The sequence below is a fragment of the Catharus ustulatus genome, chromosome 11, assembly GCF_009819885.2.
Source record: "Catharus ustulatus isolate bCatUst1 chromosome 11, bCatUst1.pri.v2, whole genome shotgun sequence".
Classification (NCBI taxonomy): Eukaryota; Metazoa; Chordata; class Aves; order Passeriformes; family Turdidae; genus Catharus; species Catharus ustulatus.
This window is the reverse complement of record NC_046231.1, coordinates 2,240,299-2,267,533: the sequence shown is the minus strand read 5'-3', so window position 1 is coordinate 2,267,533 and position 27,235 is coordinate 2,240,299. Positions and strand designations below refer to the sequence as shown.

The 27,235-nt window shown below is 42.8% G+C and overlaps 1 protein-coding gene across 2 annotated transcripts in view; it reads left to right on the top strand.

Moving 5' to 3' along the window:
* Nucleotides 1-27,235, top strand: part of PEPD (peptidase D) — a 153,869-nt gene that overhangs the window by 14,945 nt on the left and 111,689 nt on the right. For both annotated transcript variants that reach the window (XM_033069465.1, XM_033069464.1), the window contains 4 exons: nt 10,129-10,192; nt 12,197-12,244; nt 13,792-13,853; nt 21,027-21,071. In XM_033069465.1, the coding sequence (XP_032925356.1) occupies nt 10,129-10,192; nt 12,197-12,244; nt 13,792-13,853; nt 21,027-21,071 (219 nt within the window). The remainder of the gene's footprint in view (nt 1-10,128; nt 10,193-12,196; nt 12,245-13,791; nt 13,854-21,026; nt 21,072-27,235) is intronic.

The following is a 27,235-nucleotide window of genomic DNA, read 5'->3' as shown; positions in this document are numbered from 1 at the left end:
GTATCTGTCCATTGACTGGCCAGCATACACCTTTAAGTGAATGCTTCAGTTGGTGGTTTTGTAAAATTCTTTTTCCTCTCCTCTCTTTGATTCAGAGAAAAGAAGCAGCACTAAGCAAATCTGTTTGATGATGCTGCACCAGTTTTTTAATATCCGTATGTGGCTTTCCACCACAGATTGAGATAACACGTCTCATTTTGGTGGTGTGGCAAGGAATGTTGATAACCCCCACCAGGCATTTCTGATTTTATACTTTGTGTAATGTGCTCAGGAGTACTGAGTTCAGTGATACAAAATCCCGATAACATTTTGAAATATCAGAGGATCCAAGTTTTCTTTTTTTTATCAGGCATGCTGTGTGTTTTCTCTACAAGGACTTGGCTGATGCTGGTGGGAAGGTGAGCTGCAGCAAAAGAAATGTCCCTGGGGGCTTGCCAGCAGTGCTCCAACAGGGCTCTGCACCTCCACACTGCCTCCTGCTGTGCCACTGCCCAGCCTGAGGGCACAGCTCTGCTTCTTGTTGCCCTGCATTTGGGAAGGCGCTTCAGTGAAAAAAAACCTCAAGTGAAATACCTACAGTGGTTCCTCTATTCTTGCACTTCTGAAAGTCCACATTTTTAGTTTAACTGTTTTCCTTAGTTTTTTTATTTCTGGTGACCTCTCTATGCCTAGGAAGGACTCTCTGGAGGAGTGTGGTCTCTGTTGAGAAACAAAAAATGAAAAAACAAACCCAGCTGCTCTGTTAAAATATGTTAGGGAAATGTATCACCAATATGAATGCTTCTTAAAAGTTAAATGTGAGTGCAAAGCAGGCAGATTGTGTTTTACTGTTGTGTACCCCTTGCTGCAACTCTGGCAGTCATATCAGGTGGCCACAACCCCAGCTGGGGGACACCAGGTACTTCTTTGTCTGACAGGGACAACATCACATTGTGGGTAGGGCACTGTGTGCAAGGGTAGGTTCTGTCTTTTCTTTGTGCCTTTTGAGTTGTTGTGTCAAGTTCATTTAATTTCTTTGTGATTTGGCTTTCCTTCAAAGTTGTAATGGTAATTTTATCATCCCTTTCCTTCTTGAAGCTTTTCAGGTCATCTAATGCTGCTTTGTCCTCCTCCCCAGTACTGGTGTTTTTCCAGAGTACAAGCAGAACATCTGCTATTGGCAGATTCAGTATATAATTTCCTTTGTTAAGAAGCATGGATTGAGACCAGTGTTTGAGGGAAACACTTACTGTATATAGTGATCTAGAAATTGCACTTAATACCTTAACCACTATAATTCTTATGCTGTTTTTTTTTGAGAAGAGAGCTTTCTAATGAATATGTGTCATCAGTTTAATGCTACAAGAAACCTTCCAGGGATTTCAGTGTGTAAACATTTCCTTAGTCACAGTTCTTTCTGTATAGAGCCCTTGACTCCTAGGAAGAATTTTATTTGCAGAGAGGAATAAAGCAAAGGTTGCCAATTGCAAATTTTTTGTATTTTTGTTGAGTAGCTCTTGATAGTATCCCTTAAATGTCTAATTGAGACACTGCTACTTGAGTTAGAATTTATAGAAAGTCTAAAGAACTGTTCATCTTTTGGAAATGCATGGTGGGAATAGCTAAGCAGGAGCAGTGAGAATGTATACTTGAAGTAGATGAAATAGGGAAGTCAGTGTTTGGCTTTTACTAGGACTTACTGTGAGATTCTCCTCAATACTTTATTTCTGATTTCCTAAGTACAATGGCCTGTATTGCTGCGGGTTATTCTGATTCTGCACGGTCTGTACAGCACTGGGAAGTGCAGCGTCACACACCCAGCACCTTGTCCAGCTTTGTGCTTGTGGGCTCTGCTGTTCTGCCCCTCAGACAGATGGGGCTTTGCTTACACTCCTGTTTGTTTTCCATCACATCAGCTTGAGTTGTCATCTGCACCTTGATTTCTTTTGAAGACCATTATTTTCTCAGAATCCATCTTACTGTAGACTGAATCAAAAGGAGCAGGGAGTTTGCATGTGTGCAGGCAGTTTTGTCTTTCAAAGAGTGTAGCAATAGTACAGAGAAATGTGAAAGGGGAGTACAGTAATTTCACGAATACAAGCCGCACCAATTTGACTAAGATTTTGCTCCTAAACCGGAAATGCAGCCAATATTCAGGAGCGGCTAATATGTGAATAATTTTCTGACATTTACAACCTCAGAAGTGCCAGCCAAAGTGCCGAGCCGAGCTGCTGCAAAGTCGGCATTTTGCATTTGTTACAAATTGCTACTCTGTTGCACCGCGGGTGGAGCCTGGCTGCTTGCAAGCAGCACAGGGGGTGGGGAAAGAGGCGGGAGAGCTCCCTACCACAGCCCGGGGGAGAGACGGGGGGGGCCCCACGCCGCCATTGCCGCAGCCCGGGGAGGAGAGGGGGGACCCGGGCTGCCATTGCTGCAGCTCTGGGAGATGGCGGGGGGCTCTGTCCCTGCCTGCCACCACGGGGCAGCGCCAGGCCGTGGTGACCGAGCCCAGTGGCAGCGGCGGCTGGCCCCCAGTGGCCCCGCCGAGCAGCAGCGCCGGGCTGGGCTACCTGGCCCCGTCAGCAGCCCCTAGCGGGCTGAGCCTGCACAGCCTTAGCTGAGCCAGTAAACCCCGCCCTGCCGCCGTTCTGTTACTATTTGGCAACTTTGTTGCACGCGGGTCCTCGCTGCGAACAACAGAGCAGCTTATACTCGGGTGCGGCTTATTTATGGACAAAAAACGAAATGTTTGCCAACACCCAGAGATGCGGCTTATACTCAGTGCGGCTTGTATTCGTGAATTTACTGTACCATCAAGGTAGTCAAAACATTGCTGGAGGCTGGCTGTGACACCAGCAAGCCCATTAGTACTGTTCTGGTTTCAATCCAGCTTGATGCCGTTTAATCTTGTTTGAGATAGTGAAATTCCTCTTGGATATAAAGGTGATGGCACTTTTTTGGACAAAATCAGGAACATCTGCTGGTGTCTTTCAAAGTGTGCTGTGTTGTTCCTCCTAGCAGTACTTGACACCCTCTTGTTTGGTTAATGCTTTACCATCTGTTAATTTGATGATATTGTAATAAGAAGGGAGTTTATTGGTGAATCTCTGACAGCATTAAAACATTGGTTTTGCATCCCTTTTCTTCTTTCAGCTCTACATATGCTGATGTATTTCTATTCTTCTGCTTAAAATTTTACCAAGGTTGTTTCTCTGTGTTTGCAGTCTCTCTGAAATTTATACTCTGCTTTAACCTCATTCTAGCAAGTTGTTGTCAAATGAGTTGTTGACTGTGTAGAACTTCAAGTGCTAAAGATTATGCTTGTCCAATTTTCTCCTTGTGCATGTGCTTTCCCTCATTTAAGTGAGGAAAAATATAATTTAATTCATGCCTTGTGTATATGCTGCAGTGCCATGTTCAGGTGCTACCTGCAGGATAATGTAGGCATTTGATTTGCTCAAGACAAAGTGATTTTGCCATAAAGTGGTGTTTTGTATCTGTTCCTCTGAATATGAAAGTCAGGATTGAATGGAAGAAGCAGAAAGCTTTACTGTGAAGTTCACTAGTTTGAATCTTTCTGTCTCACTGCATCAAGAATCATCCTCTTCTGATTTTGTGATGAAAGCTTGAACAATTTGTCATATATTTTAGGTAATAAAACTTAAAACTTGCAGAACCTATTAAGAGAGTGCTGTACCCTGAACATTGTGTATTTTGTTATTGGTCTATTCTGTTGTTGTTCCAGCTGTGTTAATCCTTACTTTTAATTCCTGCTTGTGAAAACATGACTTTCTGGTATCTTAAGGATCCACACCAGGAGCTGTGGATCCTTAAAGACAATAAGACTCTTCTTCCCTGATACAGTAGGAGTTCCTCAAAATGGTTGTTGGCTGGTTGAGATTCCTACAGCTCCTTTTGAAGAAAAACACATCAAATAAATGATGTTGGGTTTTGCTGGTTGGTTGGGTTTGTTTTTTTGGTTTTTGGGGGTTTTCTTTGTGTGTGTGTGTGTGCGCAATTTTTTGTTTGTTTTTGGTTTTTGTTTTGTTTTTTCTTGCTAAAGCCAGATACAGTGATCAGAAATTGTAGGTAATTCCCATTGTTTCCCCTAATACCCATTCAGTGATAGCATGTGTGGTCAGACATCCAGAATACTGCTTTGTGCCATTTGATATGAAATTAATATTTCGTTTTGCAGAAGAGCAGTTACATCACGTTGGTGCTTATGGGAGGCGACACCTATTGCTTTCTTTTGTGTGTAGCAGTGCAATAAAACACCCTTCTTCCAGAATAGCTGCAAAACACAAAAAAAGTCAGATGTGAGGACTTGAAGAATTCTCTGGAACCATTCAAATCTTAACATTAAAGGTGTATAATTTGTTTAATATTACTAGTGAACATACCATTTGGAATATTTTTTTCCTCCATGAATATTCTACATTCTAGGCTATGCAGTGAGATGACTAATCTTGAACTAGGAACTCCAACTGAAATGCCAAAGAAAAGCCAAATCAGACTGCTTCAGGAAAAGCTGAATTTCATTTTAGAGCAGATGCACTGTAAAAACTAAAACCTGAAAATCTGTCCTAGAAGCATTAAAACATAGAAATACAAAGCTACCGTTAGGAATAAGGGTTAAATATATTGAAGTTTGGATGAATGTTTAGGTGCAAATGAAAGCATATACCTAAAATGTGTATCAGCAATTAGCCTGCAAATATATTAATAGGTGGCTTAGATGTGTTTCTTTCAGGAATAGCTATCAGCTGTTATAAATTCTGTTCACAGTTTTTCTTTGGCATTTGTGATTTAGATCCAGCTAATTTTACCTCTCTTCTGAATACAGTTCTGAAAAATAGAACACTTTTTATCATGTTGGTATTACAAGGCTATTGCTCCAGAGTCCTTTAGCATACAAAGAAATGTTGCTTAATGGAATTCTTACAGTAATGTCAAATTTGGACAAATCTCTTAAGATTTGTGTTATGAATTCTTGTGCAATGTAATGAACAACAGGTTTAAAATGTTTTTAGACAGTGAGACCAAGTTTTTATTGAGTTTAAAGTGGAAACAAAACATGGTTGATAAACTGCTGCAAATAAATTGTGATTTGAATTTTTTCCAAATATGTAAAAGCGTTAGAATAAATTTTTGATGTATTTATAGAGATATATAGTACTGTCATAGCTGTTCATCTTACTGATGGATAAACAGAAGAGTCAGTGTTATATTCTAATTTGAGGATCATATAAAAGTGGAGCCAGTCCTAATAATGTGGTCTGGCAAAATCTGAGGTGGTGTGATTTGTATGTGATTTGATGAAGCATCCTGCTTTTTAAACATGTCATAATGGACCACGTGAATTTAGTTAAACCAAATGGAAAAGTTTAATCTAAACTTGGATTTTTTCACTAAGATAAGTAACTGACTGGGATCTGTGATTGCTAGTTTTCAATACTGTGCTCCCTTACACTTTTGCTGGTGTTTTTTGTGTTTGATAAATGTGTGTAAGAGAAATGAAGTACAGTTACTGTAAGGTATTAATTTACTCTCTGACTTAGTGTTTCACACTGTATTTTTACAGTGAAAGTTTTGCTGCTGCTCCCCCACCCTTTTTTTCCCCATTGCTACCCGAGTAGAATTTTGTTTAAAATAAAATTGTCACTTGTTATCATTGGAGAATGAATCTTCAATATTTGGTGCCTAAATAAAACTGTAGCTGTTAAAATAATGCAGTGTATAAGAATTCAGATCTTCTTATATATAGCTTCACATCTTTAGGCCATCTTCAGCATTTCCCAATCACGGAAAATCTTGAGAGTAAAAAACCAAGCAGGTGATCTAGATGAGGCAGAAAAACATGGAAGAGAGAGAAGTTGCATGGGAAGCATCGGCAGAAAGTAAACGGTTTAATGTTTAACTCAAAACAACTCAAGCTTTTCTTTTTCACCAGAAATTGGGGGATGAATTGTAAGTTATGAAGTAGAGACAGTCTTTTGTTTAAGGGGTCCTTTGTGGATGAAAATGAGAAAAATGAGTACCATATTAATGTAAATTAATGTCAGTGCAGGACTCTTACATTTTCTTTCTAAAGGACATCAACTCTGAGGTGCCAGATTTTTGCCTAGATGCTTGACCCTGTGTACATGGGTGTGTTCCAGGAGCTGGAGTTGCTTATTTCCACTGTAAGAGAAAAATGATGACTCCTGTTTTCCTGGAAGTCAACTATTGACAATTCTAATTAACACTGGTATTTGCTTGGCTGGACTTATAAAACTATAGGGAAAGGATATTGAGCCTTTGTGGGGCTGTTATGCATTACTCTCTGTGGGTTTTTGCCAAGTTGTGTTGTCAGGAAATCTTACCAATTCTGCACACCCCAAGCCCCTGCCTGAAGCCTGTAAAAATCAGGTCATTGCTTCTGTTCACATCTGTTTACAAAAGGGTTGGGGTTAATTTTTTTATAGGTAAATAGGCGTGATTCAATAATATCTGGGATCATATCTTCCACTTGGGTAATCCTTCTAATTAATTTATGCTTTGCTGTGGGGTTTTTTGCACGTAGTCTCTGCAGTGATTAATCAGAATTCTAAAACTGGCAGCCCATAGCAGCGTTGCAAATGACAAAGCCAAACCTAAAAGTTGTAACCAGTTAACTTACTCTAGCTTCTTGAGAGTCATTTGTGGAGAGAAGTGCTCCTCATCCCTGGGAAGTATCAGATGTACTTGAAATTAGGATAACTGAATGTAACTTCTGATTTTTATTATGTCAGTGAGCATTTCATGGAAGATACCCTGTGACAATGGTGATCAGTGCTAGCTTTAGTCTGTTTTGCATTCCAGTTGGACAAAAATGGGCACTGAATCGTTTATCTGCTCAGGAACTCTGCACTGGTACTTTTTCCACTATCATGTGCATAATTATCTTTCATTGAGCCCCACTAAACTGGGGAAGACATTGAAGAGAAGAGAGAAGTTATGGAGAGGTACCATTGAGGATCACAGAATCATAGAATGGCCTGGGTTGGAAGGGATTTTAAAGATCAAGTTCCAGCCTCCCACCATGGGCAGTGACACCTCCCACCTGTCCCAGGCTGCTCCAGCCCCAGTGTCCAGGGATCCACAGCTGCTCTGGGCACCCTGTGCCAGCCCTGCCAACCCTGCCAGGGAACAATTCCTGCACAAGATCCAATCCATTCCTGCCCTCTGGCACTGGGAGCCATTCCCTGGCTCCTGTCCCTCCAGCCCTTGCCAGTTGTCTCTCTCCATCTTTCCTGCAGCTCCTTCAGGCCCTGCAAGGCCACCCTGAGCTCAGCCCAAAGCTTCTCCTGTGCAGGTGAACAATCCCAGCTGTGCCAGCCTTTCCTGCCAGCAGAGCTGCTCCATGCTCTGCTCATCCTGGAGCCTCCTCTGGGCTCTCTGCAGCAGCTGCAGCTCCTTGCTGTGCTGGCCCAGGGCTGGGGCAGCTCTGCAGGTGCTCAGGGTCTCACCTGAGGGGCAGAATTGCCTCCCTTGACATGCTTTTCTTCTCTTGCTTCTCCATGACCTTTGGTTGCTTTCTGTACCGCTTTACTATATGTGACAGCATAGAATTTTTTGGCTCTAATACAGACTTGTCACTTTTTGCTTGCACCTCTATGGTTCTGCAATAGAGTTGGTCTTAGAAATCTTCCCAGTGGGAGAGGCAGCTTCATCACTGGAGCATTGTGGCTCCCGTGAGATGGTAGTTTGTGGGAAGTGTATATGAATTTATTTTTCCATCTAGTTGGAGGTGCTAAGTGACTATAAAAAAGTGAGGCAGAGCTGTGAGTGCTTCTGAGAGGAGCTGAGAACTCTCTGAGAGCTGAGCTCTCAACTTCATGCTAAAAGTCTTGCTGACTTTTGAGCAAGATAGCAAGAAGATGAGCAGGGAGGATCACATCTGGGAATCGTGGCAGCTTGTCATTAGGTGTGATGAAGTCAAAAGTATCTCAAAGGTGACCTAGTTTAACAACTGAGAGAGAGGATGGAGCATTGTGGGAAGCTGCTGTTCTCTTTCTCTTAAAGTAGAGAAAAATTCCTCAGCCTTGAAAGAGTGATGAGCCACTGTTGTTCCTCAGAAGAGTCATAGTGTACATAAAAAGAGATGTTGGAGGGATTAAAGCTGGAACGGATTAATATGAACCATAACTGAAGAATTAAATTAGTAGCTGTGTGCTGTAGGCTACACAATTATAGGAGGCAACTAGCAACAAGAAGAACAAAAAAGAAGTTGAGAAAGAGTTTGTGAAAAGAAAAATTTTTTTATTGGAGTCATAGAAAATGAGACCTATTCTTACTTCAACTGCATTAAATGGAGTCAGTAAAATCCAGCACACTTGTGGGTATACTTTTGTGAAATATTTACTTTAAATTAAACAGTTCTTTGATTTAAACAATTCAGCTAATTATAAAAAGGTGTTTTGGATGTATTGCTCTAAAGAGCGTATGTTACCATAAATTACCATTGGCCATACATTAGCTGGTTTTACAGTTGGGATTCTGATACCAGATGAATTGGTTAAAACTGTAAAAGAGAACAAAACCAGAAGGTGCTAAATCTCTTTATCATGTTTCTGGATTATTAAAATACTTCAGTGTGTGAGGAATGAAGGAAGAATAAGGAGATGCCTGCAGGGGAAACAGACTGTGCAAAAGTTGGAGGTAAGGGAACTATAATATAGAGGGTATATAAAGATAAGAGGATATAGTGGGTTGTTTTAAATTATATGTGAAATAAACCAGGGAGAAAAGATAAATGATAATTGCTTTGAAATCTCTGTCCACACAAGGAGTATTGCAAAAGGGAACATATAATAAGATAGCTTTGTGTTACTTTTGAGTAGTACTTTCACAGTTAATAAATTTTTTAAAATCTGTGATTTTCTGCGTGAAAACACCATAAAAGGTTTCATGTTGTTCACATCACAGCCAAGTGCTGTTTGGAGCATGAAGAAATGTAAATGATAAAGGAGCACACAAGATTAAAAAAGTGAGCATAGGGCACTGCTCCAGCATCCTGGTACTGCCAGCAGCTCCTCAAGGTGCTGAGCTGTTTGCCCCACCACTTCTGATGGTCCTCACTGCAAGGGTCAGAAATGCTCTTTGGCCTCCAGCCTCATTTATTCTTTCCCCAGCTGCCTTGTGCTCTTGTTGTGTAATGTTTACATGGTTGAAGCTTTGCACACTTGCTTTCCCACTGTCGCTCAGGAAGCAAAATGCACGGGATCCTCCAAGCTCCAGCACTTCCAATCATGGTTTTTTCCTCCCATTTTCTTTACTCTGGAAGTAATGAAATGTTTTCTTGGTGGAAGGATACAAACTGGATGATTGTATTTTGAGACCATGTTTTCAAGATACAGAGGTTGTATTTATTTCAGTGTTGGGGACATGGAGATTGTAATCAGAGGCTGAAGTCTCCTGAATAACTGGCTGCTGCTATACAATGAAAGCAATGAGCAACAGTGCAGCCACTGGTACAGAAGACAGCAGGAGAACCCTGGAAGGACTGACTCCAAGCAGATCCATCATGTTCTTTTTGCATTTAGAAAAATGTCTCTGGTTGAATATCAGGAGAAAAAGAGTAGCAGAGGTTTAGTTTTGAACATGGACCTGTGAGGTTGCCCAGTGTTGGCTTAGAGGAGTGGATCTCTGGTGTCCTCAGGAATAGAGGCAGCAGAGCCCATGTCTTAATAGCAGTCTGCTAGAGCAGTTACCAGGGTAAAAAAACGAATGTTTTATTCACTCTTTGGATGTGACACAGGGCAGGCTGGTCTTCTGTTATTTCCACATCCCTCCAAATTTTGGTGAGTTGGAAAGTGTGTATAAATGACATGGCAAAAGTCCTTAACAAAACTGTCTTGCATAGAATGGGAAAACAAAAACTTTCATTCTGAGGAGACCATGCTATCTAAGCATGGACTGGATAAAAGCACACTGATTTTTGTAGCTGTGGCAACTTTCTGTATAATCTCCTATTTTGAGAAATAGAGTTAAAGATAAGATTAGTAGAACATTCCTCTTATCTGATTCTATTGTTGTGTAGTAGAGAATATTATTTCTTTTCTGTGGCCTTATTAAATATAAGAGCAAAGCTAAACCCAAATATTTCTTTTTGTTTTTTTTCCAAAGGATTCATCCCCCTGAATTCTTCAAGAACAAATATGCTGTGGATGAAGCCCACTATGTGACTGAGGTGAGTTGTCTGTGTCTCTGAATATTTTTTTCTGCAAATACAGAAGCAGTGAGTGGCAATGATTTTGCTTAATTTTAGTCCTCTCCTTCCTGGATGTCTCCTGACTTGGTGGGATCTTCTCTCCCTTCCCTGGTACTGGAGAATGTCCTTTTATCTTACAAAGCATTTTTAAATATTTTTTATGGATGCTCTTTTGATCTGAACACAGTTCTTAATCCAAAGGCAGTCTCATAAACATGTTTTGTTCATGATGAGACCTGTCAGTGTGTGGCTTTATCCAACTGAAAAATGTCACTAAATAAATTTTTTGGAATGCCTTGGAGATTTGAGGAGATTGCTGCCATGGAGGTTGTGTGTCCTAGCTCGGACTTGGGAGCCTACGTTGTTTTCATGCCTCCAAAAAGCTGTTGGGAAAGACTGCCTACCTCACTCTTATTTTCTACAGAATCATCCTATTACTTGAATAAAAAAATATATTCCCATTTCTCAGTGCAAGTGTGCCTTGCTTAGTTAGGTTTCTGATTTAATTTCTGAGCAGATGTTTGTGCACTTGTGCACTTGGCCAGCGATCGTTTCTTTGGCAGGAAGGCTCAGCAGGTGAGGACAGTATTCCTGCCAAGCTCTGTGTGTGACTTGCATGGAGAGCAGCTTGAAGAAGACTCCTCTGATGCTTCTGTTCTCATAGAACACTAACTCTCACTCTCTAGACCAAAAGTTTTGCTCTCATCAGCTGTGAGGAGGTTTCATTTAATTTTCATAATGAGTCCAGCAGCATAGTAAAGTTTGATCTGTGTGTCAGAAGCTGAAGTGGAGGGAGCTATGGAGAGGTTGATTTTTGCCATGTGTTAGTTGGAGTCCTGTAGTGTTCAGCTGCTGCAGTGCTCATCTGTCAGATGGTGAAAACTGCAAATAGAAAATACATGTTTTGTTTTTAAAAATCACCTTAGTCATTTTGGGTCACTTTCTGTCAACAAATATCCTTATGGCAGTTCTATTCTCTGCCACTTTACTGGTTAAAAACTTCACTGATGGGTAAAAGAGCTCTTTATGTGGACCAGTAAATAAATTTTGAAATGAAGGTTGCTTTCAACCTGGACTGCATGTATTGAAGTGGGAAGCTGTTGAAGTTTTCAGCCTCACTGTTTGACTCTTAATGGTTCCTTCTGTAACTTTTGCCTTGTTTGCCAAGGAATTGTTTTTCCACCCTCAGGACACCAGGGGCCTTTTCTATAGAATAGCTTTAGGTCAGTGAACATGTGTAAGTGCGTTATCCTGATATTTCATGAGATTAAGAAACAAAAAAACTAAAGGGTGCAATTGATATTTTTGAACTTCCCTGCCATATGCTTTTTTTTGCTAATATTAGTAGTGTGCTATGAAGGTGGTTTAAAGTTGATAGAATATTGTTCCATGAAGCTATGTCATGTGTTCATTGCCTCAAGATATGTATAATTCTGCACCCACTCTTCTGCAGCTGCTCTGAAAGCCCAGCACCCTACAAGCCCAGTGATTTTGTTCCCAGTTTGTGAATGTTTGAAGGAGACTGAAGGAGCCTAAGAAAAGGATTAGTCAGTAGAAGTGACCCAGTGAGAGTAACAGTAAATATTCTCTGCTAAGCATTTAGCACACTGTAGTATTAATATGAATGCAAGTGTTATATGTGCAGGATGGAGCACCCTGGTGTTCCCTATTTCTGTGTGGCATTGCAACTTTTTGGTCCCTATGTTGTGTTTTCCTAATGATGACAATAGATATGAATTATTGTTGGTATTTATGTCTTTAAAGGACACAATCAACTTGATCACTGCATTTCTGTCAATATTTTGTATTCTGCTGTCTCTTGTTGCATGTCTCAGGTAATACTACAATATCTGAAAGGTATCAGAGGAACATTTTTGTCTTTGCAGCTCATATACTTTATATGCAGTGAATATTGATGAACTTGGTATTAATGTGGTTATGAGGAAAAAAGACAATTAACAGTAATCTAAAACCTCTTTTTAGATATCCAATGTATTGGCTTTGAAGAAGCCTGCTGTACTTTTGACTTTGGTAAGTCATAATCTGAAAATACGAGATTTCTTCAATAAGGATACCAGTTTTATGCAGCATTTCTTTGCACTGTCATTCTCTATTTTTTCCTCTCCCTTTTACACCAAATTTGAGGTCACCCATGTATAGCAATCTAGTCTTCTGGCCCCTCCATTTCAAGATCTGTAACCTCTGGCCTCATCCAGTCTGCATTCTGTCTACCAAAAGCTGTATTGGTTTTCTGGTAAAACATGACAGGCCTGTTGACCATGATGGCCTCCAACCTATCTACACTGACTCCAAATCCCTTTTTCCTTTTATGCTGTTCTGGTCATGTTATGAGCATGATTGGGCCTTTCTGCTTGCTAAGTATTTTGAATGGTGCTTGCTTGCTTCTTGGGAAGAATCATGAATGAGTGGAGGCAAAAGACTGCAAGTTTTTCTTTTCCCCTCCTACCTTCTCTGCTTTACAGGTGTTTTGTAAATTCTTACTGTCTGTTTTATTGCCTCCAATCTTTATAAAAATTATTTGCTGACTCTGACGTTTCCCTTACAGTAAATGCAGTGGCAGCTCCTGGACTTCTTGTTTTCCCATGCTAGAGACCAGCCAGAAATCTTAATCAAAAAATCCCTCTTTAGGAAGTTACATGGCCTCAGATCTGAAGTCTTTATCCGTTAAGAACAGAGACCCTAAATAGTTTTCAGTCTTTCTTTCACTTATATTTGTATACTCACATACTCACATATACACTTAAAAGATGCCCCTATGCCTTAGTTTCATGTTCTTTAAGAGAAATGAGAGAAATGGAATTTTTTACTGTCTTGTACTTCTTACTGTGCATTTCTTCACATGGACTTGTTGAGTAGTTACCACTCTGGGAGCATCCTGTTGTAACCAGGAATTTTCACATAATTTTTGGCTGAGAGGAGGGTGCTGTGGTGCTTTCACATTCCTCCCACTGCTGTTAAGAAGTATTCAGAGAAGGGAAGAGCATTTCTCTGTCTGCTACTGAATGAAAGCCTGGTCCTCTCTTCCTGTGGTCTCATTCCAGAGCTGCTGCTCTGCAGGGTTCCCCAGGCACATGTCAGAAGTGTTCATCTGCTGTGTAGCAGCCAAAATACTCTTGCTTATGCTACTTGCTTGAATGGAAAGCTGTAGGGGAGCAGCAAGCAAATTTAAATAGTAACATTGCCAAGGCAGGGCATAATAATTTATTTTAATATTCAATGACTTTAGAAGAAACCTTGCCTATTTTTCATTCTCTTGCCCTGTATAATTATATTATGGGTCTTACACCTCCTTCTCAAGATGTAAGAACATTAGAAATCAAAGCTTGCCTTTTTCCTAAACAGCAAATCCTGACCTGAGTTCTGTGCTGGTCTCCTATGGAACTGGTTGTTTATTGTACTGGACTGTGTTTGAACAGTCAGGGGTTTTTATTTATAGGATTCAGGTAAATGTGTAAGTATTCCCAATACTTACTGCAATCAAGTTCTCCCCATGATTTCAATTTTAAATACATGTGTTTGGCTCACAATCATAGTCCTTTTAATGTTTTTCCTCCCAGCGTGGTGTTAACACTGATAGTGGAAATGTCTCCAAAGAAGCTTCGTTTGAGGGGATCAGCCAGTAAGTGACACAGCTTTTTATATGTTAATTGTTATATGGTTATGTTGAATTCATTTTATATTTCAAATTAAATTATGTTTTCTCTTAATGGAAGGATGTTGAATAGCAGATCAGATGCCAAACATTTTATTTCCAAAGAAATTTTGATCCCTAGTGACTTGAAATACAGTTGGGTATTTTTAAATCTCTCTAGTATCTAAGTCAATCCAAATGTTCTCTTTGTCTGTGTTTATACTGTAACTGTTTAAAACCAAATAGACCCATTCTCGTACATCCACTTCCACTTTTGGGACTGGAATATTTGATTTTCAGATGGAAGAAAAATTAATCTTTAAGAGTAGTCTCTTTCTCTTACTGAATTCCTTGAACATTATTAATCTAGATATTAGGTCTTCTGAAAAAATGTTACATTACAGGCATAAAATAAAATCACAAATCACAAAAAAAAAGAAATAATTTCTCTGTCTGGATGTGAGCTTTTAGTGTCCCTTAATGCTGTCTTTTTATGAAGTTTGGCTACTAGTGAGGTGAAAATGTCTTCATGCATGCAATATTTTGAAAGGGCAGTAAATAGAAGTACATCACATCTTGCTCTGGGATATGAGGATGATGGCCTCAATTTTTAATGATATACAATTGTCTGTTCTGTTACAATATCTTTTAAAGGAGGTAATTTTCTGCTTTTAGCTCAAGTGTATGACAAAAAAGAAACAGTCCCCCCTCATTAAAAAGCCTGTTAAAATAAATAGTTGTGCTGAGATGTTGAGGCCTTTTTTTATGATTGTTGACTCCCAGTGACCCCACTATATTTTTTTTCCATCCTCCTCTCTCAACAGCATGTTAATTCTACAATGAAGATGGTAGGGCACAGGATTTTGCTGCAAGTCTGGGCACTCATTTGTATAGTCTGAGCATGCTTTCTGCTGGGATTGTTTCTTTGTGTCAAGTGATGTGAAATCTTGAATCTGATTTCATAATTATGTAGTTCTCCCCTCTGTATCCTAAATGGAAATGTAATGGTTCTGTGAGGGATATTGGTAAAAAGGTGCCAGGCATTGAGACCTCTTCTGCTGCTCACTGAGTTTAATATGAAGTATTCCACAACACATGCAAGTCACTTCTAATGAGTGTTTGATGTCCTTTCTGCTGTTCAGTTGCTTTGTGTCATCTTACACCCTGCACATACAGGTGGACTCCAAAATCTGTGTGGAGCAATATCTCCAGTTTTATCTGCTGCACTTCCACATGAAATATTAACAGTTATTAACGTCACTGGCAATTCTTTATTGGAATGATGTGCAGAAGTCTGTTTGAACTACCCAAACCCTCTATTTTACCCTGAATGCCACTAAACTCCACTTAAAGAGTTTAATTAGTAGCCCATTCACTAGTCAACACAAAGCTAGGGAGCCACTCCGTTTAGCATTTCATTTGAGATTTTAATAGTGTCTCCTCCAACACTTAACCATGTTTAAGCACTGGCTTCTCATTTAGTGCAAAACATGCTGTCCCTCTGCTCCAGGAGTGCTTCTCCATTCCTAGCACGGATTTCCAGCAGTTAGCAGATATTTCTCTTTTGAGACCTGGCACAAGTTCATCCCTCTCCACCCCTAGGCACTAGGTCATTCATTTTACTGCTTTGACAGGTCTGGTTGGTACCTTCCCCTCCCAAGCTCACAGTATGGAACAGCATGCACTGATTTTGTAGTTGGATCAACTCCCCTCTTCTGACAGAGACCATGCCTTCAAACCACTCGTCACTCCAGCCTTTCTTTGATCTCCCTGATTCTGTTGGTGACTTCTCCTGGGCTGTGGTGGCTCTGGTGAGCTCATGCTTGATCCATGTGCGGGGGGTAAGCAGTGCTGTGGAGGAGGGGCTGGTCTTCCTTTTGAACTCTTGCTTGCCTCAGGATTTTGTAACTGTCTATATAAACCAGTCCAGTTTATATTTGTTTTCAATACACACCTGAACCAATTTCAGCTTTCCTGCTTTTCCACCTCTCCTGTAGCAATTGTTTCCTTTATAGAAAGATATATTTCAGATGTATTGATTGTTTCCAAGAAGATTACACCCACAGCAATGTGTTCCTTCAAACTGTGCTCCCTCCTGCCTGCCTGTGACTGTGCCTTGCTCAGTCCTTGGCTCAGCCAGGCTCTGCCCTGGCCATGATACTCTATTTTACACCTGATAAGTTTGTTTTGTTTCTGCCTTCCTGGCCAAGAGCTATTTTCTTGCTAGGACTGTTTTGTGTTTCTCTTGCTCCCATATGTCCTTTTTCTCCTAGGCTGACCTGGCCCAGTGGGGGTGGGGGGTGTGGGGGATGTTTCATGGTGGATAATAATGAAAATAATGTCTAACTTCCTGAAAAAGGTAAATCTTGCTCTCTTTGCATGCTGTTCATCTGCTTCTGTCAGAAGCTGTCTTTTTCTTGCCCTAGTGATGTTGCCCCCCTACCTTGCTTTTTGAACCTTTTGAATTTCTTCTGGAACATTATTGCCTAAGCTATTTGGTTATTCTTTCTATTGTCATAAATAGTCATTTGAGACAAAATGACTGCTATGGTTGTGGGTTATTTCTGTGCCCTGAAGATCACCCTGAAGTTATTTTTGTCATGCTAGAATAGCTAAGCTTGATTCTATCCTGATTATAGAGTCTGTAGTGGTGAATTATTTAATGGTTTCCTTCCATTAGTTTATGTGTAGCTCTCTCATATAGCAAGGGATGTTGTCCTTCAGAAAAGCTGGTCTGTTGCTGCAGGGAATGGAAGCCAGTGGTCCCTGCTCAGCAGAGGGTGGTACTGAGGGTCAGTGAGGGACCAGCCTGGGGCAGGGCCTAAGACAGCAGACCTGGGCTGTTTGCTGGTGCTGCTCCTGGTAACTGCCCTCAGGTCAGCTCTGCAGCTCCTTGGAATCCTGCAGAAGGGGATTGCTCACTTGCCCAGAAGGGTAAACACAGAAGGCAGATTTCTAAAGTAGTTCTAGTGCTTTCTTTTCTAGAAATTAATATTTCTGTTTGGTAATGGAGGCCAGTTCTGTGTTCGCAGGTTTTTTCCCTAATTCGTGGATCCATTCTTCAGACTGGAGAATGTGCAGGATTTTCTTTAATCTTACCATGTCAGTTTTGCAGCCCTTGTAAAAATGCTTTGAGAGGATGTGACTCACCATACAGAAAATGGATTTCTAACCTGTAGGGTTGAACAGTAATGTGCCATATGCTTTAAGACACTGTTGAATAAATCTTTGCTCACTCTGTTGGCAGGGTTTTTTTCATCCTCAGAGTCAATTGAAGTAAATGATGGACAGTTTAAGTAATGTACCTACTGTTTGAAGTTTTGCAGTGAATTCTTCTTTCCATATTGCATAACCAAATCATCATTAGGACAAAGACTCTCCATACTGAAGAAGAGAAGAAAATTCTAACATTGTGTATGATTATGATTTAGATTTTTATCACTGTAGACACACACAGTGTATTCATTGTATTGACAAAAAGAGGTCTCATTATATAGTGCTTTTATATGGGAGGTGTAGATTTCTAGGGTTATTTTAACTAATGAATTTGTGTTGCATATGAAAGGACAACTGAGAATGAAATCAATTTGGACATGCCTTGAAGTGTAGTATTTCTTAGTTCTGCATTGATTAAATGGAGTATTAACACGTTACAGATTGCAACTGTAGCAAATGCCAGTTTGTTTTCTTCTCTAGACCACATATCTCAACATCTAAGTATTGTCAATTTGCAAATTGCAGAAAAATGTAAAATTAGATTGCACTGCCTAATCCCCCTAACATTAGGGTAGTACATGTTTTGTTATGAGTAAGTTGTTTGCTCCCTACCGTGGTTTTAGCGAGATACTAAATTGGAGAATACTATCCCTAAACCACAGCAGTACCCAAAGTGATGTGTCATTTGAGTCCTCAGCCTTAGAAGTCTCAGTTATAAAGTGCTGGCCTTGTGGCCACTCACACAGGATCCACAGCTTCCTTGAGATGAGTGGAGCTGAGACAGTTCTGCCCTTAATCTTTGACTTCCTTGGCTCATATGGATTGATGCTGTGTCTTAGAGGTCTAACATCTTGTTTTCTAGTTGGCATTACATCAGAAAGTCTGTATTCCAGGTGATAGAACTTCTGTTCAACTGATGACCTCCTGGCTCTTCTCCACCCACTGGCACCCTCCTGATTCAATCCTGCTGCTTCTCTGTGTGTTTAATGAGCTTCCCTAATTCCCAGCAAACCAGAATTTTAAGGAACTGCCACATAGTGGGTGGTCCCACCCACCAAGACTTCTGGCAGCACAAAGTTCAGAAAGAGCCTTTGTTGCCAGGAAAGATAAAATCTGGGGACTGTAGCTGAAATGGCTTTTCTAAAAGAGTAAGCTGCTGTAAGTCTACACGAGTAGACCCCCTTTTCTGAATGTTCCAGTGAGACAGGCTTCTTTTATGATGCTCATGTTTGGGGATTTGCTTTTGATTTCATCCATTTGTGCTTGTGCTTAAAGTGATCAATTCAGTTTTTTGAGATGTGGATTTTCAGAGTCAAAGTCAGCTGCCTTCTGTAATTGCTCTTCCCTGTGCTTTATTTCCTTTTGTTACTTCGCAGTGACTCCCTTTACTCCTATTTGCATAGAGCTGCTATTGGACACTCCAGTGCTGCACTGTCTCCTTCCATTTGCCTTCACTGCTCAGTTTTCTGTCTGACATACTGATGACAGTGAAAGGCTTTGTGTCTGTTGTGACAGCTGCAGTGTTTTCTGTGGTGGTGTCAGTTGGTGTTCTCCAGCCACACAGGGAGCTAAGGCTTTTGGGTTCTTAGAATATTCATAGATTGATTTTAGTATGTCATTCATATATTTTCTTCTGTATAAATTTGTACTTTAGTGTCTCTTCCATTGCAGAATTATTTCTGCATTGGTGTACATAAGTGATAATTTTTGAAATGGTGATGATTAAATTGAAAAGATGCTCTTTTGGTACTTTCTTTCAAGTGACCAATTCTATTATCCAATGATGCATTGTTCTGTGACTGGTGGGTGGCTTTTTGTCTTAATACCCATGATATTGAATACCATACAGCTTGTCCTTGTTGAATGTTGTAATAGGATTTTGGTTTGTATCTTGGTGTAGGAATACAGAGCTACTAACCTTCTCCTTATGAGGGTTTTATAAGTTTATGAGCATCAATTTCAGAAAAAGAAAACCAGGGTTTTTTTCTGCTTCCTCAGGACCTAGAAAGACCCTTGCACAATTAAAAGTGGCTTCTAAATAATTTTTTTTAAATTGGATTTGTGCTTTCATTGGTCCCTTCTGATGTTTAAAGAGTGATTAATAACCTGAGGTAGATTTAATTTTTTCCTTCAAAAATGTGGGAAAATGAACTCTTGCCTTATAGCATTCTTTTGAAGAATTGTTGGGAGCTTGTAGCATTTTAATTCTCTTAAACACCCTAACTGGAGAGCCAACAGTCCTGAGCAGACAAAAATATCTTTGATGCAGGACACTCCTTAGGCATTTAAACTGTAAGCAAAAATACCCTTTAATAATGCTTGAAAATCCATTGTGTTCCACCTTATTACTCAGCTCCTTACTTTACTGGCCACCATAGTGTTACTGTTTAGAGAGCCTTAAAATCATTCCAAGAACACAGTAATTTCACTATTATAAGCCGCACTGAGTATAAGCCGCACTTCCAGGTGCCAGCAACTTTTCATTCTTTGTCCATACATAAGCCGCACCTGATTATAAGCCGCATGTTACAATACAGAGTGTGATAAAAGGTATCTGTTCTATCACCATCTGTTGAGGGTGGGGACAGTGATCCTTATCTCAACGGCAGATGTTCTGCTAATGGGCCATCCATTGAAACCAGGCAGGGCATTGTTCTTTATCTTTTCACAACCCATCCTTCCTCCAGCCAGTCATTTTCTGCTAATGGCCCATTGAGTCCCACTGTGGGACTGATAAAATTACTTCATCCCATTGGAAGTTGCTCCAGCCAGGGGGAAGAGCCCAACATTTCTTACCAAGATAAAAACAGAGGTTTTGGGACACTAAGGGAGCCCCTTTCTCCACTGGACTCCAGAGGAAAACCGGATTTCTCCACATCACCACTGGACCTCCAGAGGGAAACTACACCTTCTGCAGGAGCACTGCTCCAACTGAATCACATCTGTCACTGCAGGAGGATGCAGCCACCATTTAATGGGACTGCTACCAACACCCTGCCTGACGAGGTGTCAGGTTGTTACTCTGACTTTGTCAGGGTTTGGGGTTTGTTTCTTTGTAGTACTTTATTTCTATTTTAATTTCCCTAGAAAAGAACTGTTATTCCTAATTCCCGTATTTTTGCGTGAAAGCCCCTTGATTTCAAAATTATAATAATTTGGGGGGAGGGGGTTTACATTCTCCATTTCAAAGAGAAGTTCCTGCCTTTCTCAGCAGACACCTGTTCTCCAAACTGAAACAGCAACTTTTCGTTCTTTGTCCATATATAAGCAGCACCTGATTATAAGCCGCACTTTGGGTTCAGACCAAAATTTTAGTCAAAATGGTGCGGCTTATAATCCTGAAATTACTGTACATGGATTGCTCATGTAAAAAATAAACAGAAAAATAATGAAGTGTCAGAGGCCAAGGTGAGTTGGAAGCTTCTGCTTTACCTCCTCTGTAGATTGGAAAAGACACGGAGAGGTTATTTTCCTTTTCACCATCCTCTGAGCAAGCTTGTTTATCTCATGACCACCTTCTGTGCAGACAGAAGTGGGAAGGCACGAGACAGAGGATGAAATCTGCAATTCTCTGGGTTTAATTTCATTGAAGTGTTTGAGAAACAAAGTGAAAATCAGAGAATTATTTGGAAGGAGCATCTGGAGGTTAGTCTGGTCCACCCCACACTCAAAGCAGTGAACTGATAACCTAACATTTTATCCTTGTCAGAAGAAGTGTGTCTCAGATATACTGTTATGCTGGCTTCTGCACCTTAAAATTATGAATCTGGTTTAGTCTCATGTATTTCAAAATTAAATGCATTCTTCTCACTCGGTTCTTTATTGAATTCCCATGCAACACTTGTTTTCACTTCCTCAGAGAAAACATGGTTTAGAAAAAAGGGTATGTAGTCTCTGCTGTTGTGTCTGCTGCTTTTTAATATTAGTGTCCTTGGTTTTTCTTAGATTTAATGTGAACAACAAAATTCTTCATCCTGAAATTGCAGAATGGTGAGTAACATAAAATGTTCCTCTATAAGTAGTGGTGAACATGTTTCTACTGTGCCATTGCTTCAGAGAGATTCCCTCAGCAAAAGCCTCCTACTTTACCTCATGAGTTTTAATTTTTAATGGATTTCATGTTATGGACTGGAAATAATGTAGAAACATAATAATATAGATAGGTAACGGCATTGAAAACCAAAGAACTGATGTAACATTTCTTAAGCATGTATCTGGATACACATTTCTCTAGGATGTGTTAGGGTTTAAGTCACATTCATGTAAATATGAATTTGTATGAATGGGAAGAGAACTGAGGATAATTTATGTTCTAGCAACAGGAATCAAACAGGTAGTATTCAATTAGGTGTAATTTCTTCTCCAGGATTTATTTTAACAGCCTTAATTTTGTTGAATTATTATTCATGTTACTGTGCTTTGTAGTTCTCGGGGAATTCTGCTGTAGCCTGTCTGAAGCAAACAAACCAGATGTGTGACTAAGTGCAAAGCTGCTCCGTTTTACTGGTTTTCCTCTTTTGGTCATGTTGTGGGTTGGCGAGGTTTAGAAATTTTTTCCCATTATTATGTTAAGCTAGCCGGGATGGCTCTCCTATTAGCCGTTAAGAGCTGGAGACAAATGACTAGCTGAAGCAATGATGGCCCATTAGGGAAAGGTGGAGTCCTGCTTTTGTTTTCGGCAAGTAAGAGGACACTGGGGGTAGGAGAACTCTACAGCTCGCCGGCCGAACTCGAGGAGAGAGGTTCTTTTTCTCCTGTTGGGATCAGGCTTCTTGGATTTGGACTGCTAAAGCTTCCTGCTTCCTCTGAACAACTGGGAACTGGGACGCCCACGGTGAGCAGAGTTTCCTTCCTCACCCTTTTCTTCCACCTGGGGCGTGAGGCCACCTGGCCCCCTCCCCTGCCCCTGCAGCAGCCGCGACTAAGAAGCCGCCCGCCCTGGTCCATCGGAGAGCCATCGGTGACTGAAAAAGGGACTGGGACTGAATTCCGTTCTGTTCTGTCACTGTTATTTTTTTTCTTTCGTATAGCTGATGCTGTTTTTGTTTGTCTTATAAATATTTCAGTAAAGAACTGTTATTCCCAACCTATACCTTTTCTGTGCCTGCGAGTTCCTGAATTCCCTTTTCCTGGTAATACTGTCCCTTTAAACCGGGACAGATCTTGGCGCCCAACGTGGGGCACGAGGTTAAGGAATAACAGTTCTTCGGTTGCCTGAGACTGTTTTTTTGTGTGTGTGCTAGCAACATGTGGTCCAGTTTAATCTGGTTTGGGCTGCACGTGTTCATACATGTATATCTCCCATTTGCAAACCCTTACATAAGCATGGGCCCTGTAACTAAGGCTACTGTAACTGTTATCGAACTTGCTTTATGGGTTGATAAGGTGAGGAATTCATGGATTTTTAACTTCCTTTGGACGGCGGGTACATGGATTCAGGGATACCACACACTAAATGCATGTTTTTGGGATTACTTTAATAATGGCACCTACTGTGAGGGAATAACACCAGGGGAAATTTTCTCCCAACCCCTCACCCAAATTTTTGGGTCTACCCCACCAGTTTTTGAAGGGTTCAGATTTCCTCTGAATGCTAATGATATCGTACAGTGGCTGGTGTTACTGATAGGCTTGTCCTATTTAACATTAAGAGATAACGGGGGATTGAGCTGGATAACAACTCTGATACCTACTCCAGGAAATAGGGGTGCTGCCACAGAGCCTGACCCTGCCCCAGAGACTAGGGATGCGGCCACAGAGACTGACCCTGCCCCAGAGACTAGGGATGCTGCCACAGAACCTGACCCTGCCCCAGAGACTAGGGATGCTGCCACAGAACCTGACCCTGCCCCAGAGACTAGGGATGCTGCCACAGAACCTGACCCTGCCCCAAAGACTAGGGATGCTGCCACAGAGCCTGACCCTGCCCCAAAGACTAGGGATGCTGCCCCAGAGCCTGACCCTGCCCCACAGCCCATCTCAGAAAGAAACCACCCGGAGTGGGTGGGGCTTCTAGTGAAGCAGATGAGTGAGATGGGCCAGATGATGAAGGAGTACCTCTCCCCAGCTGGTGACAAGCCCTGCCATAAAGGGGGAGAATCCAGTGATGCTGTAGTGGAACCCATAGGTGTTACATCTGCCCAGGGTCCAGCTGAATTGCAAGGGCACTCACAGCCAGCAGCAGTCGCCCCTGTAGAAACTAGGAAGTCTAAAATGAAAGCAAGGCACCTAGACAAAGAGGACCAGAGAGGAGGGCCCTCACAACCAGCAGGGGAGCCAGAGGTTGAAATCATCACTGAGTCCCTGTCTTATGAAAATCTCCGCAATCTGCGGAAAGATATTGCACGACGGGGCCGGGAGGCTTTGACAACTTGGTTACTTCGGGTCTGGGACCTTATGGGTACAGGTGTGCACTTGGATGGTACAGAGGCAAGGAATTTGGGATCCTTGTCCCAGGACTCAGGTGTGGACCAAATATTCGTAAGGGAGCCAGGCCCACTTCCCCTCTGGGAGCGGCTTTTAATGAGTGTAAGAGAGAGGTTTGTCAACAAAGAAAGAATGCAGGAGTACCATAATAGAATGCATTGGAAAACCGTTGAGGAAGGGATTCAACAGCTGAGAGAGGTGGCGGTACTGGAGGTACTCTTTGGGAGGGATGGACAGCATGACAATGACCCTGACAAGGTCAGGTGCACAGGTCACATGCTGTGGAACCTGGCAAACCGAGGGCCATCTCAATACACCACCTTCATTGCAATGATTAATGCTGATGAGCACCGAGAAACAGTGAGCTCTGTTGCTAACAAGCTTAGGGATTTTCACAGTATGATGAATGGCGTAGTGCAGGCCCAGGTTTCTTCCGTGGTCCAAGAGATGAGGGGGATGAGGGAGGAGATCAGGGAGGTGAGGGGGATGAGAGGTGACATAAGTGAGATGAGGGAGGAGATCAGGAAGATCAAGGCAGCACCAGTGCGAGCCTCATACCCCAAGGTTACAGCCCAACGCCCCCCCAGCTAGTGGAAGAGGGTACACCCCACGAGCTGACCTATGGTTTTTCCTGCGTGACCATGGGGAAGACATGGGAAAATGGGATGGGAAACCCACTTCTGTCTTGGCAGCACGGGTGCGTCAACTCAGGGAGGGAAATGCTAACCGAGGGAGCTACACTAAAGTGAAGGTAGCCTCAACCTCCCATGACCAAGGTGCTGGGCATTACAGAAGGGAGGATGATCTGTCAGACCCACTTGAAGGAACCTCCACTATGTATGTTCAGGAAAGGAGTAATAGCCAGGGCTAGAGGGGCCCTGCCTCTAGCCAGGGAGAGGCACGGGATAACAGAGTCTATTGGATGGTGTGGGTCCGATGGCCTGGCACATCAGAACCACAAGAATACAGGGTATTAGTTGATACTGGTTCACAATGCACTCTAATACCATCAGAACATGTGGGGGAAGAGCGTGTTTCCATTGTTGGGGTGACGGGGGGATCACAGGAATTGTCTTTGCTGGAAGCTGAGGTGAGCCTGACAGGAGAGGGGTGGCAGAAACATCCGATTGTAACTGGCCCAGAGGCACCGCCCATTCTAGGCATAGATTTTCTCAGGAGTGGCTACTACAAAGACCCAAAGGGATACAGATGGGCTTTTGGAATAGCTGCTGTAGTGGCAGAGGGCATTAAGCAGTTGAACACCTTGCCTGGACTGTCAGAAAACCCATCTGCAGTGGGACTCCTGAAGGTGGAAGAGCAACAAGTGCCAATTGCCACCTCAACAGTGCACCGCCGGCAGTACCGGACGAATCGAGATGCTGTGATCCCCATCCACAAGATGATCCGTGAGCTGGAGAGCCAAGGGGTGGTCAGCAAAACCCACTCACCCTTCAACAGCCCCATCTGGCCCGTGCGCAAGTCTGATGGAGAATGGAGATTGACTGTGGACTATCGTGCGTTGAACGAAGTGACTCCACCACTGAGCGCTGCCGTGCCGGACATGCTGGAACTCCAGTACGAGCTGGAGTCCAAGGCAGCAAGGTGGTATGCCACCATTGACATTGCCAACGCATTTTTCTCCATTCCCCTGGCAGCAGAGTGCAGGCCTCAGTTTGCCTTTACATGGAGGGGCGTGCAGTACACGTGGAATCGTCTGCCCCAGGGGTGGAAACACAGCCCCACCATCTGTCATGGACTGATCCAGGCTGCACTGGAAAAGGGTGAGGCTCCAGAACACCTGCAATACATAGATGACATCATTGTGTGGGGGAACACGGCAGTGGAGGTATTTGAGAAAGGAGAAAAGATCATACAGATTCTGCTGAGAGCCGGCTTTGCCATTAAAAAGAGCAAAGTCAAAGGACCTGCCCGAGAGATCCAGTTCCTGGGAGTAAAGTGGCAAGATGGACGGCGCCAGATCCCCACTGAGGTCATCAATAAGATCACCGCAGTGTCTCCACCAACCAGCAAGAAGGAAACACAAGCTTTCCTAGGTGCCATAGGCTTTTGGAGAATGCACATTCCTGAGTACAGCCAGATTGTGAGCCCTCTCTACCTGGTCACCCGTAAGAAGAACGATTTCCACTGGGGTGCTGAGCAACAGCAAGCCTTTGCCCAGATCAAGCAGGAGATCGCTCATGCAGTGGCCCTTGGCCCAGTCAGGACGGGACCAGAGGTAAAGAATGTGCTTTAATATGCAGCCAGGAACCATGACTTGTCCTGGAGCCTTTGGCAGAAGGTGGCTGGGGAGACTCGAGGCCGACCTCTGGGATTCTGGAGCTGGAGCTACAGAGGGTCTGAAGCCAACTACACTCCCACAGAGAAGGAGATCTTGGCTGCCTATGAAGGAGTCCAAGCTGCCTCAGAGGTGATTGGGACGGAAGCACAACTCCTCCTGGCACCCCGACTACCAGTGCTGGGGTGGATGTTCAAAGGAAAGGTTCCCTCTACCCACCACGCCACCGACGCCACATGGAGCAAGTGGATTGCCCTCATCACGCAACGCGCCCGCATCGGAAACCCAAATCGCCCTGGGATTTTGGAGATAATTACGAACTGGCCAGAAGGTGAAAATTTTGGTCTCGCCGATGATGAGGAGCAAGAACAAGTGAGCCGCGCTGAGGAAGCCCCACCGTATAACCAACTGCCAGCAGATGAAACATGCTACGCTCTTTTCACCTGACGGCTCCTGCCGCGTCGTGGGGATGAACCGGAAGTGGAAAGCAGCCGTATGGAGCCCCACACGACAGGTTGCACAAGCTACTGAAGGAGAAGGTGGATCAAGTCAATTTGCTGAACTCAAAGCTGTTCAGCTGGCCCTGGACATTGCTGAAAGAGAGAAGTGGCCAAAGCTCTACCTTTATACTGACTCGTGGATGGTAGCCAATGCTCTGTGGGGTTGGCTGGAAAGGTGGAAAAAGGCAAACTGGCAACGTAGGGGAAAACCAATCTGGGCTGCCGACGAGTGGAAAGACATTGCCACCCGGGTAGAGAAGCTACCTGTGAAAGTTCGTCACGTGGATGCCCATGTCCCCAAGAGTCGGGCTAATGAGGAACACCAACACAACGAGCAGGTTGATCAGGCCTCAAAGATAGAGGTGTCACAAATAGACCTGGATTGGCAACACAAGGGAGAATTGTTCCTGGCTCGATGGGCCCATGACGCCTCAGGTCATCAGGGCAGAGATGCCACGTATAAGTGGGCACGAGACCGAGGGGTGGATCTAACCATGGACAGTATCTCTCAAGTCATCCATGACTGTGATACGTGCGCTGCCATCAAACAGGCCAAGCGAGTGAAGCCCCTCTGGTATGGCGGGCGTTGGTCCAAATATAAGTACGGGGAGGCCTGGCAGATTGACTACATCACACTGCCTCAGACCCGCCAAGGCAAGCGCTACGTGCTGACCATGGTGGAAGCCACCACCGGATGGTTGGAGACCTACCCTGTGCCCCACGCCACTGCTCGGAACACCATCCTGGGCCTTGAGAAACAGGTCCTTTGGAGGCATGGCACCCCTGAGAGAATTGAGTCAGACAACGGGACTCATTTCAAGAACAGCCTCATAAACAGCTGGGCTAGGGAACATGGCATTGAGTGGGTGTACCACATCCCCTACCATGCACCTGCAGCTGGGAAGGTCGAACGGTGCAATGGCCTGCTTAAA